The sequence below is a fragment of the Coregonus lavaretus genome (assembly GCF_964263955.1).
Source record: "Coregonus lavaretus genome assembly, chromosome: 1".
Lineage (NCBI taxonomy): Eukaryota > Metazoa > Chordata > Actinopteri > Salmoniformes > Salmonidae > Coregonus > Coregonus lavaretus.
The window spans coordinates 60,830,005-60,842,592 of record NC_139988.1 but is presented as its reverse complement, the minus strand read 5'-3'; the positions used below and the strand labels follow the sequence as shown (position 1 = coordinate 60,842,592).

Genomic DNA, 12,588 nt, shown 5'->3' with positions numbered 1-12,588 from the left:
CACACACACACACACACACACACACACACACAGGCATGGCACAGACACACACACACACACACACACACACACAAAAACACAGGCACATGTACACATCCACAAAAACACAGGCGCGGAACAGACACACACTCACACACAGGCATGGCACAAACACACACACTCTTGCCTTTCTGCCCTCACTCTCAACCTTGTGTGTGCATGTAGGTTAAGTCTGCTGCGCTACAACACCAACCTGACGCGGTATAAGAACGTGTTGTTTAGCCAGTCTCAGCAGCTCAGAGCCAAACTGGCCTTCTTCACCACCAGCATACAGCAAGACCTACAGCACTACGACCAGCAGAGAGACACTGGCATCTGTAAGCTGTGTGTGTGTGTTTGTGTTTGTGTGTTTGTGTGTGTGTGTGTGTTTGTGTTTGTGTGTTTGTGTGTTTGTGTGTGTGTGTGTGTGTGTGTGTGTGTGTGTGTGTGTGTGTGTGTGTGTGTTGTGTGTGTGTGTGTTGTGTGTGGTACTGACTGTTTTCTGAACTCTGACCAAACCTGTAGCCTCTGAGAAGATGCTGAAAGCCTGGCAGGACAATGAACAGAAAGCTGCTGCTTTTACACAGGTACTGTACTATACTATAGTATTGTATGACAGCTGTCTACTCTACTACAGCTTCTGCTAGCATGTATTGGACTGTGTGAAGCGTTTGATGGCATAGCTTTGGTGTCTGTGTGCGTGCATCCGTGTGTGTGTTAGGTATCAGAGGTGGGCTATCTGGATGAGGAGATAGTGTGTCTCCACTCTGAGATCGTGGAGCTGCAGAGGAGTCCGTTCGCCAGGAAACAAGCTGACATCATGGAACAACTGTAGGTGTCTCACATAATTCTCCAGCTTTTAAACTATTTCCATGAAAATGGACAAAGTATCGTTTTGTAAAGTGTACCATCTAAATCGGTGTGAGGTTTCAGGGAGGAGAAGGCCATTGAACTTTACAAGCAGCTGAAGGCCAAATGCAAGAGTGAGTAGAACCACTTCAGCACAATACTGATCTAATATAGGCTGGTAGAGGTGTGTCTGTGTGAGAGGGTGGATTCTCATTGGATATACTGGTTTTGTGTGTGTGCGCAGGTCCAGACCCCCCTCATGGCTACAGTGACAGTTCAGAGATGGTGAAGACCATCGTCCAGACGGTCCAGAACCAGGACCGAATCCTCAGAGACCTGTACACACACCTCAGGTACACACATGCCTCAAGTACACATGCACACACCTGTACACCTACACCCTTCTCTCTTTCTCCCTCTCCCTCCCTCTAGTAAGCCAACACCCTTCTCTCTTTCTCTCTCTCCCTCGCTCTAGTAAGATCTTGGAGTGTAAGCGTCGTATTGTAGCGTTGTTTCCTAAGCTGGAGGGGGCAGTGGAAAGCATCAAGGCAACGGAGGCTGCAGTCATGACTATGCAGATGAAGAGACAGAGAGAGTTCTGGCACCTGCTCAAGATTGCCTGTGTAAATAAACGCACACACACAAAAAGCCTGTTTGTAGGCACACAGCCCAACAAACACCAGCATTACAAAGTGTTCTTACTTGTGGTCAGACTCGCTCAGTGGAACAAACTTAAACTAGCGCCTTTTTTCAATGCTGAATTTAATGTCATTGAGAAAACCGAAAGGTGTCATAATGTATTTTTTTCCAAAAACATTTAAAAGTAATCGGTGAAGTAATCAAATAGATTTTCAAAAGTGACTGGAATCTGATTACACGTTTTTGCTGGTAACGTAACTGATTAGTTCGTTTTTTTTTGTAATCCGACTACATCCCTGGTCTTTACTATTTTTATTTTTATTTTGTGTGTGTAGGCCCAGAATGGCAGTCACAGCTCTCTGACTCCCAGCTCAGACACCTCTAGTCCCCCTCCTCTCACCATAAACCCACTAGGACACACACACAGGTAAGACCATAGAATTGGGAATTAGAATACTAAGTAACTAATGTTGTAGTAATTTAATAGGATCTCTATGGCTACAACCACCCTCTACAGTTCTACCAAAGAGTAACAAATTACTAAATAACACATTGGCACCATTCATGCTCTCAGTGAGTCAGTACGCCACCTACTGGATGAGAACCAGCGTTACCTGAGTCAGCTGACCTCTCTACTGCAGGAGACCTCACAGGACAAAACATGCAGTATCATGGTGCGTCCACGAGACTTGGGGGGAGGGGGGGGGGGTCTGTGTGTGTCTTTCTATGTGTGTGTGTCCTGTGTGTATACTGACTGACCCCTTGCCTATCTCTGATGCAGGACCAGGACTGGAGCTGGACTCAGTATGGATCTGTGTAGACCCAACCCTAGAGACTCTAGGAACACACACAGTAGTGATGCGTGGGTTGACTCATAATCCGCAGTCCCTGCGTTTTATATCTGTAGGGTTGGCGGGTTTAGGGTCATGAAATATTGTGTGGATGAAGGTGGGTGGCGGGCGGGTTGAATAAAGAGAAAATACATTAAAAAATCCATAAATGTATAATTTTTGTGCAAGTTATATCTGTAGGCTACATTGAGGTTTTTTTTCCATTATTTTGAGGCTATCTGGCATTAGTGCATAAGCCTAAGCTTTAGGGCCTAACTGTATGCGTGCCAAATAGCCTACCCGCCTATTGCCAAATGCTTTTGGGAATGGGCAGAAAAGGTGTCGTTTTCACAGCTTTCTATTACTGATTTTGCACACAAAAAAGATTTCCCTATTTATTTTATTTTTTTTAATTGCATTTTCTCCATGATCCCTAAATGTATTTTCTCCGCGAAAGAAGCAGAGATGACAGAACTTTACCGACATCAACTAGATTGAAGCATTCATTTAATTCTATCGATTTATGACATTCTGAGCAAGAGTTTATTTAGTGACAGAAGAGAAGGTGCATGTATCCAATTATAGACAAGTTGACTAACAAATAGCCTACCAAAATGTTGGAAATTATAAGCAGAATTATGTAAAAAGGAAACCTGCACCCCCTGTCAAATCTCTGACTGTAGTATACAGCGCATTTTTGCAATATTTGCGTTTTAGGGTCGGGTGCGGGTCTCAGATTTTCACTTTATCACTTTATCACATATAGTCGTGCGGTTGCCGATGAGTTATTAGCAATTGCGGGCAGGTGTGGGTGAACAAACAGCTGACCCGCACACCACTAACACACACACACACAGTAGCCTACATATATCACTTCTCTGGACTGGTGTTTGTATCATGAGATGACTCTTTGCTGAAGAATGTGTAAACATTGAGAACGAAGTAACAATGTTTAGTAACTCAAACCTGGAGTGTTTTTTTAAATAAAATGGTATGTACATCAATATATTAATGATATACATTACATGTATACAGGCTTATAAGCAGATTTTATTTATGTCTATTGTTACTATGGATCAGTGAGTAGAATAATCATGTTGGGATTGTCGACTGGTTTCCCAGACCAAGAATAGGCGTACACTGGGTCTGGGGAAACCATCCCTGATTGTAAAAAAAATTCTGATAGTTGAATGTATCAAGGTGTGAAATGAAATTGGCAATATATGAATTGTCATTTGAACATGAATAAAGTCTCAAGTCAAGACCAATCGTTTTGTTTTTCATCTTCTCAATCTGCTTAGCTACAGAGCAAAATACACTGCTCAAAAAAATAAAGGGAACACTAAAATAACACATCCTAGATCTGAATGAATGAAATAATCTTATTAAATACTTTTTTCTTTACATAGTTGAATGTGCTGACAACAAAATCACACAAAAATTATCAATGGAAATCAAATATATCAACCCATGGAGGTCTGGATTTGGAGTCACCCTCAAAATTAAAGTGGAAAACCCCACTACAGGCTGATCCAACTTTGATGTAATGTCCTTAAAACAAGTCAAAATGAGGCTCAGTAGTGTGTGTGGCCTCCACGTGCCTGTATGACCTCCCTACAACGCCTGGGCATGCTCCTGATGAGGTGGCGGATGGTCTCCTGAGGGATCTCCTCCCAGACCTGGACTAAAGCATCCGCCAACTCCTGGACAGTCTGTGGTGCAACGTGGCGTTGGTGGATGGAGCGAGACATGATGTCCCAGATGTGCTCAATTGGATTCAGGTCTGGGGAACGGGCGGGCCAGTCCATAGCATCAGTGCCTTCCTCTTGCAGGAACTGTTGACACACTCCAGCCACATGAGGTCTAGCATTGTCTTGCATTAGGAGGAACCCAGGGCCAACCGCACCAGCATATGGTCTCACAAGGGGTCTGAGGATCTCATCTCGGTACCTAATGGCAGTCAGGCTACCTCTGGCGAGCACATGGAGGGCTGTGCGGCCCCCCAAAGAAATGCCACCCCACACCATGACTGACCCACCGCCAAACCGGTCATGCTGGAGGATGTTGCAGGCAGCAGAACGTTCTCCACGGCGTCTCCAGACTCTGTCACGTCTGTCACACGTGCTCAGTGTGAACCTGCTTTCATCTGTGAAGAGCACAGGGCGCCAGTGGCGAATTTGCAAATCTTGGTGTTCTCTGGCAAATGCCAAACGTCCTGCACAGTGTTGGGCTGTAAGCACAACCCCCACCTGTGGACGTCGGGCCCTCATACCACCCTCATGGAGTCTGTTTCTGACCGTTTGAGCAGACACATGCACATTTGTGGCCTGCTGGAGGTCATTTTGCAGGGCTCTGGCAGTGCGCCTCCTGCTCCTCCTTGCACAAAGGCGGAGGTAGCAGTCCTGCTGCTGCTTGGTTGTTGCCCTCCTACGGCCTCCTCCACGTCTCCTGATGTACTGGCCTGTCTCCTGGTAGCGCCTCCATGCTCTGGACACTACGCTGACAGACACAGCAAACCTTCTTGCCAGAGCTCGCATTGATGTGCCATCCTGGATGAGCTGCACTACCTGAGCCACTTGTGTGGGTTGTAGACGCCGTCTCATGCTACCACTAGAGTGAAAGCACCGCCAGCATTCAAAAGTGACCAAAACATCAGCCAGGAAGCATAGGAACTGAGAAGTGGTCTGTGGTCACCACCTGCAAAACCAGTCCTTTATTGGGGGTGTCTTGCTAATTGCCTATAATTTCCACCTGTTGTCTATTCCATTTACACAACAGCATGTGAAATGTATTGTCAATCAGTGTTGCTTCCTAAGTGGACAGTTTGATTTCACAGAAGTGTGATTGACTTGGAGTTACATTGTGTTGTTTAAGTGTTCCCTTTATTTTTTTGAGCAGTGTATATAATTAACAAAACATACCAAATAACTGATCTGGCAGCATGGGGATAAAACAGACGACACAATACAATTATTATTGACATACTGGACTTTTCGTCAAATGTATCCATTGACTGCTATATAAATTTAAGAAGGCTTGAATAAACACCCTGGCTTTATTTTGATTTAGAAAATGTGGATATTAGCTAGTCTGCATGATTACTAGTTGCATTATGCCATGAGACTGTTTAAATAGTCACCACTAGCCGGTCTCCGCCCTGTACCCTGCCCTGAACTTAGTCACTGTTACTAGCCGGCTACCACCCGGTACTCTACACTGCACCTTAGAGACTGCTGCCCTATGTACATAGTCATAGTCATTGAACACTGGTCACGTTAATAAAGTTTACATACTGTTTTACCCACTTCATATGTGTTGATAGATTAATTTGTATTTTAAGAATAAGGACTAAAGGATTTCACCCCAAATACAGTATAAATGTGTGAACGATGTTAGAGTTATAATGTAGTGTCAACCCACTAACAGAGGGGGGGGGAGTTAGAAACTGCTGAGAAAGCATTCCAGGGTGAAGGGTACTAAGAAACTGTTTAAAGATGGGCGGAGCAAAGTGCCTTTGTGTGTCAAGGGATATAAAAGCTGTATGTATGTTTTTTGGCGCCAGAGCTCTCCATGGTTAAAAATACAGATTATTCTTGCTGGTTGCGGACCTTTGTTTAATTCATGATTAAACCAGATAATTTACACCCTCTGGGAATTATTCAGAGCATTAAGTTTGATTAATTAGAGATAGAAATTCTCGTAACAAATGGTCCTACAGGCGGAGCTCAAACTACGTCTTTATCGTTCTGAGGACACCGAAAACCGTGCACGGGCGGATGATAGCATCCGTATAGAATAGACCTGGCCTTCGACGTTAAGGTTATAAACAGGCCAGTGATGAATCTTATGAACGTTAAAGACGTTAACGAGATTGAAAAAGCATTTAAATCCGAACTGCAAGGTGATTGATTTTGGTGTGATTATTTGAACTTGTATGAGAATAATAATTATTGTGAAGGGCAGAGAATAGTTACCAAAATCTCATAAGAGAATTATAAAGAAAGGAAGAAGGATCCGGAATTGACTCTGGGTAGATAGCTATTACCAAAATAAACTAGTTAATATTGAGATTGTTCGAGATACAGTCTTTACAATATAAACAGGAAGGGAGATAATTATCGTCGTGTGAGATAGATACATTATACAAGTCAAGAGTCATAAACAACTGGGGATTTGCTCTAACTCTGTCTATTTCATGAAACTGGAGCAGTTACGACCTCTAGGTTACAGATAGTGTTAGCAAAAAATTGTATAAGGTTGTATACGTGTGAGACCTAATGATCCATCGAAATACGTGATAATTGTTTCAAGGAAGGGACTAAAATAGGTCGCGTGAGAAAAAAATGGTTGTCCCATCCCTTTCATGAAACTGGGGTTTTAAAAAACTCTGGGTTACGGGTTGGATAATTTAAATGGTTAATGACAAAACAGATCATAAACATTGGCTCAAGAGTCGCACCAGATAATATGTCCCAGGAAAATAATTCTGGATTGAATTATTACTAAACGGGGGGATTTCTTATTTTTCCACCATGGGAAATACATATTCTAAAGAGGTCCGACAATTAACGGGGGAAGAGGAATGGATTTATTGGGCATCTCGATGTGGAGAAGTTAGAGGTTATGATTAGGCAGATGCATATAAACTGTGGAACGGATTTGTAGAAACAGCGAGGGGAGGGGCTAGACACAGCGAGAGTATGGCTTTTGGAGAGTCAGGAAAGACTAGAGAATTTTGCTAGAGAGTGTAAGGCCCCGTGTAAATACTGTAACAAAACAGGTCATAACCATCGCGACTGCAGAGCTAAGGGAAAGGGCAATGGCCGGGAAATGACAGTCTATTTTTTGGTTCCACGGGTAAAATGTTTGAAGAAGTAATTTGTGTCGATTAAGAATTGGCTAAAAACACCACGAAGCGATTATTTGAGAGGTACCTATACATTTCTAACGATATATACGTATGAACTTTCTCACCCAAACGTAGACGTACGTCATGGGTGAGAAAGTAGAGAATATTTACATTTGCATTTTTGGTCATTTAGCAGACGCTCTTGTCCGGAGCGACTTGCAGGAGCAGTTGGGGTTGGGTGCCTTGCTCAGGGGCACATCAGCAGATTTTTTGCCTGGTCGGCTCGGGGATTGGAACCGGCGACCTCTCAGTTGCTGACACAGTGCTCTTGGTTACTGGGCTACCTGCCGTCCCATATGAGTTTAAGGTTGTGCCGTTGTTTGATTATGTGATAAGGTTTATTAAAGGTGTATTAAAAGTTGAATTAGATAGCTTTAGAAGTATTCTAGATAGGTCTATGAAAATATGTTACAAGTACGAATGACATTATTTCCTAAGAAGGAAGATGATTAGGGCAGGTCCCCGCGCCTCCCCCGTTGTGTAGGAAGGAGCAGGGGGGAGGGATGAGAGACAGTACATAGTTCAGATGATAGGAATATCATTAAATGTATGCTTATCAACGATATCAAGTATTTGTTTTATTAATTAGGGCCGAATCAGAGAGAACAGTTAAAGAAATTGAATAGCGAACTGAAATGGCGATAGAGCTGTGAAAATTGAGTTGAGGACAAAGGAGAATAATTTATGGCTCTGGTTAGCGGGAAAAAATAGAGGGTCCAGCGAGTTAGATTGAGCTGTAAGATTTCAAGTAGAGGTCTAAATACTTGACTGGAAGGAAATGCTTTGATAAATTAAAATGGTTATTACTTTATTGTATAGGTTGGGTAACACCAGTGGTGTATGAAAATAAGTGGTGAATTCTAAAACGATAATTTGGTTTCGTTACGTGAACAATGGGATATCGTTTTTACTATTAGGATGATGGATTGAATAAACATTGGTTATAAGTATGAAGTTATTAAACAATAGGTTTATATTTTAAAAACATCAATGCAACAGGTTGCAATGATTAAAGTAATAGTAAATTGGGAATATAAAGGTAAGAATAATGAATAACGAGTATGACTAAACTGAAACGTTTGAACTGATATAACTGAACTGTAACGTTTGATGTTTGACATAGCATAATACTGGTTTTAAATAATTAAGTTGAAGCAATTTGGTTTATTATTTAATTTAACATTTGATGTTTGACCCTGCAAAATACTGGTTAAATAATTAGACTGAAATAATTTGGTTTATCGTTGAAATATAAATATGCACCGACTTTAACTAATTAGGTGGGAATAATTTGATTTAAATAAATAGACTAACGTACTTTAAATAACGGAAGAATATTACGTTAAAACGAAAAACAGACAAAACCTGTTCCTAGTGGAAACAGGAGGGAGAACCGCGTAGGGGTAAATTTAAAGAAGCAGTGAGAGAGAGAGAGAGTAGAAGGGGGCCATTACCCACTGATAGCCTTACCTAATCTATTGGCGGGGAATGAAAGGGGCCCCAGAAACCTTAGATATATACAGTAATAATAATAATATGCCATTTAGCAGACAGGCCATGAACACAGAGGAATTGGCCAGAGCGGTAGAAGGAATGACCCACCCCAAAACAGGAATAGTAAGGTTTGGGCTGCCGTTAGAGGGCAATGGGTTTCAGGGGATGCCCAGAGGACACTTTTGCCATGGGCCGATCACAGAGAGTATGTTGGGGAAATAACTGAATTGTGTAATAGCCTCAGAGAGACATGCAATCCATCATGAGCAGAATAACAGACAGGACAGAGCCAAGAAAGAGCAGAAAGGAGCAGAGTACCTAATGGCCACTCTTGGGGAAATAGCGGGTATAAGGCAGGGAAAAGTGAAGGCTACAGCGGGGGAGGTAGATGCTTCAACTGTAACAAAGGAGGGCATTTCGCTAGAGAGTCTGAGGCCCCATGCAGATACTGTGGTAAGACAGGCCATAACTATTTTCAATGCAGACCCAGGGGAGGAGGAAAGAAAGAAAAGAGAGAGAAGCCTAACAGACGTCTATTTCCCAGCTTTGAGCGTGAGGAAGAGGAAGATAAGGCGTGACTAGTCTTTGAGGGAGAAAGAGTAGAACCCTTTGATCCAAATTGTGAGGTGTTTGAATTGGCTACTATTGACTTAGCACTTCAACAGGAACAATAGAAGGGGAGACAGATTTTCCTATGGTGTTGGTAAAATAATTGATAATGGATCATTTGAGATGAGATCACATGGAGCAGATTTAGGGGTTCAATAATCGTTGTGAGATTAGTTATGAGGAATTAGATTGATACAAACGATTATTGATGAGTTTGGACTGGGGATATCGGTATCATGTTTTGTGTGTACTACCATCTTTAGATTACTGATGGTAATTGAAGGTTAACAAAATGTATAACCAGGAGAAAGAGATGAGCTTATCTCATTGGAATGTTGCCCAGGGCTAGGGGGAGCAGTAGTGAAGTTAGGCAGTATTTAGGTCATAAAAGTGAGCTACCAAATGAAGTGGGGCCTGGCTATTTGTGGTTGTTGTTTTTCAAATTGGGTTTTTCAAATGAAAAACAACACACCTAGTATGATGGTTATAAAGGGTTGTTATGTTGAATTTAGGGGATTTTCAACAGTTCATAGGTGGTGTTTACTATGCTGTGGGATAGAACGTTTTGTTGGGTGATTTCAATGGCCTCTGGGCTCTGTTTTGACTTTCTGGTGTTGATTGGTCATCCACACTGGTGGTTCTGGGGGCATGAGAGGAGGACTTTGGGATGGTTTATTTTATCAAATTGAGGGTAATTTATAGTGCTGTGAAAAGTGTGAAGAAGATTATAATTTGGTAATAATAGGATTTGAAACATTAAAATAACAGAAGAGGGAGAGAGCTTTCCCTGAATGAAAGATACCTGTTGCTAGTCAATTGTACTAATCTTGGATTACTTTTACGGGATAGAAGTAAGTTGAGATGTTATCAAATGTTGTCATTTACATTTCATTTTTATTATGCTTTAATAAACAACAAGTTGGTATTTGAAACTAAATTAATGCAATGAGCTGCAGTAATCAGAGGAAGGCACAATGTAATGTGAAACAGCTATTGCCTAGATCATTGATTTAGTAATAAGATCAGAAAGATAGTAATAATAGGAAGCTGGATAGGATAATTTAAGATAGGGACTAGCTGTCCAGAAATAGATGAAGAATGATGTGCTTTTTGGGAATGATAGACTGCTGTAAAGCTTGGGTACTCCATTATGTACTGCATACTGGTAAATTAAGTTATCTTATCTATGGGAAGGCAATTGCAGCCCATGGTAAAATCATTTGGAACTCTGAGGGGGAAGAACAATTTATGAAGAGGGAAAAGTTGCTCACTTCCCAAACAGTCTTAGCTTTTCCTACATATAACAGGGATTTTACCCAAATGGTAGTGAGAAAAGAGGGATATATGACATTGGTCGTGATTTAAAGATGGTGATGAGGGAGTTTTTTTTAGTGGGCTATTAGATATAACTGGGTTAATCACGAACATAGAGTTTTTTTATTCTTTGTTGCTAGGCAGAAGACTTAGGTGACCTAGGGTCGAAGTGCTTGCGCTTACTTCAATCCATGGCTGTCTTTGGTCTCTCTTCAAACATTGTGAAGGGAGCGGCACCAGGGTTGAGCAGAGTTCAGGCTAAAACCTGTCTCTCCTTTGCTATCTTCTTGATTGATTACAGCATGAAGGGGGGTTTGTGTTAGGTTTGAAAGATTTAAGTATGGACCTGTCATGTCCAACCATCAGTCTTCAGGTCAAGCCCGGGAGAGCCGGGGTAGAACAGAGTTTGAACTAAACATGAGTGTTTTTACAAGATAAGAGATTGATTGATTGGATTACTATTGATTCTGAACTGAATGAAAGTCAGATTTAGCCGCCATAAAATACAAAAGAAGTGGGAGGAGCAATAAAGAAGCAAGGGACAGTCTCAAAAATAAATAAGGGATGGCAATTGGATGATAAATTACCAATATTACCTAAGTGATTGTTTAGGTAGGTGGTAATATTGACACATGAGCAGAACCATGTGTCAAGAGGGGGGAAGAGGCTAGTGGTAGGATTAAATAATATACGAAGGAGAGGACAAAATACTTTAAAAAAAAAAAAAAGTCTAGAAAGAGAATACTGATGTGAGCGGTATGTCAGAGGTTTTGTGCCCCACAGGTGAACTAAAGGAGAAGGTGACCCACTCTATCTAACCAGGTGACTGGTGCGCATCCAGTCCCTAAAGAAGAAAGACTGGAAGCAGGCCTGTTGGGAAGGGCCCTATCAGGTGATATTGGTCACTGCCTTTGCCATTAGAATAGCAGAAAGAGCAACCTGGGTCCACGTTACCCACTGCAAAAAGGTAAGAACACATACAAGCACCACTGAACACACGCAGAGTTAGAGAGAAGAACTGGAGAAGAACTGGAATAGGGTATGGGGATCACCTCTGTTAACGAAGATCTCCTACCCCGACCTATCATCACTGTAGTGTGTTCTCAGGGTGTGAGTATGGGGTGATACCAAGCAGAAAGACTGAGGACAGGAGAGGGTTGGCGGTTTTTGGGAATAGGGGTAACTTGAGCTGCATCATAGTCTCGGCAATGGTCTTGATATGTCAAGATCCACCACCAATTACGCTATGCCCTTACCATTGTTAAGAAGTAAAAGAGAAGAGAAGCGACCCGACATACTGACCGTCAAGGACGAGTAGCCTACAAAATGGGAGTCAGAGAAGGGCAGACTGTCGGATTCAAAATAAGGATTAGGGACATAGCCAATGGGTGGGGTACATGTCAATAAGCAAGCAACGTGGGATTATAGAATCCCATTGTATTTATGTTCAGCTCCCTCGGCGGATTGTTCCTGGGCTCAGGTGTTTAGACATACTGGGGGATGGAGATATGAGACGGGGGGGGGGCTGGACGTCCAGATGGAGGATAAGAAGGTATAACGACATCCCCACGGAGATGGTAGTAACAATAGTAAAGGTCACTAAAAAGGACATGAAAATAACTTACTGGGCTTGCGCGGACGAATACGGACGCGATACCTGTCTACGATTACATTTGGTGGAGTCGAAAGAGATGGAGGACCCAGGTCCTGTCATTAATCCATTAATAGCGATTGACCGAGTAAATCAGTCAAAGGATGACGGAGTCAATTCAACTAACCCGTCCATGAATGGAACCAAGGGGAAGTAGAAGGAGTCCCGGATGAAAATCTCTGGTTAAAGTGGATGAAGTACACTGCTAGGGCCTTGGGGGAGACCAATTGTTATGCATGCTCCATTGGGCGACCGACAATGTTGACCGCCCCAAT

At 42.3% G+C, this 12,588-nt stretch overlaps 1 protein-coding gene across 2 annotated transcripts in view; it reads left to right on the top strand.

Annotated features, from left to right (window-relative positions):
* The window catches only part of LOC311136246 (inhibitor of nuclear factor kappa-B kinase subunit alpha-like), a 29,901-nt gene extending 26,297 nt beyond the window's left edge, over nt 1-3,604 (top strand). Inside the window, exons 13-21 of one of the 2 annotated variants that reach the window (XM_084170377.1) lie at nt 205-356; nt 544-605; nt 740-849; nt 952-1,001; nt 1,112-1,220; nt 1,343-1,490; nt 1,842-1,933; nt 2,081-2,180; nt 2,288-3,604. In XM_084170377.1, coding sequence (XP_084026503.1) covers nt 205-356; nt 544-605; nt 740-849; nt 952-1,001; nt 1,112-1,220; nt 1,343-1,490; nt 1,842-1,933; nt 2,081-2,180; nt 2,288-2,326 — 862 coding nt within the window. In that variant the 3' untranslated portion in view covers nt 2,327-3,604. Of the gene's footprint in view, nt 1-204; nt 357-543; nt 606-739; nt 850-951; nt 1,002-1,111; nt 1,221-1,342; nt 1,491-1,841; nt 1,934-2,080; nt 2,181-2,287 lie in introns of those variants that run through there. The other variant, XM_084170378.1, reaches the window with a different exon arrangement.
* The last annotated feature ends 8,984 nt before the right edge of the window (nt 3,605-12,588 follow it).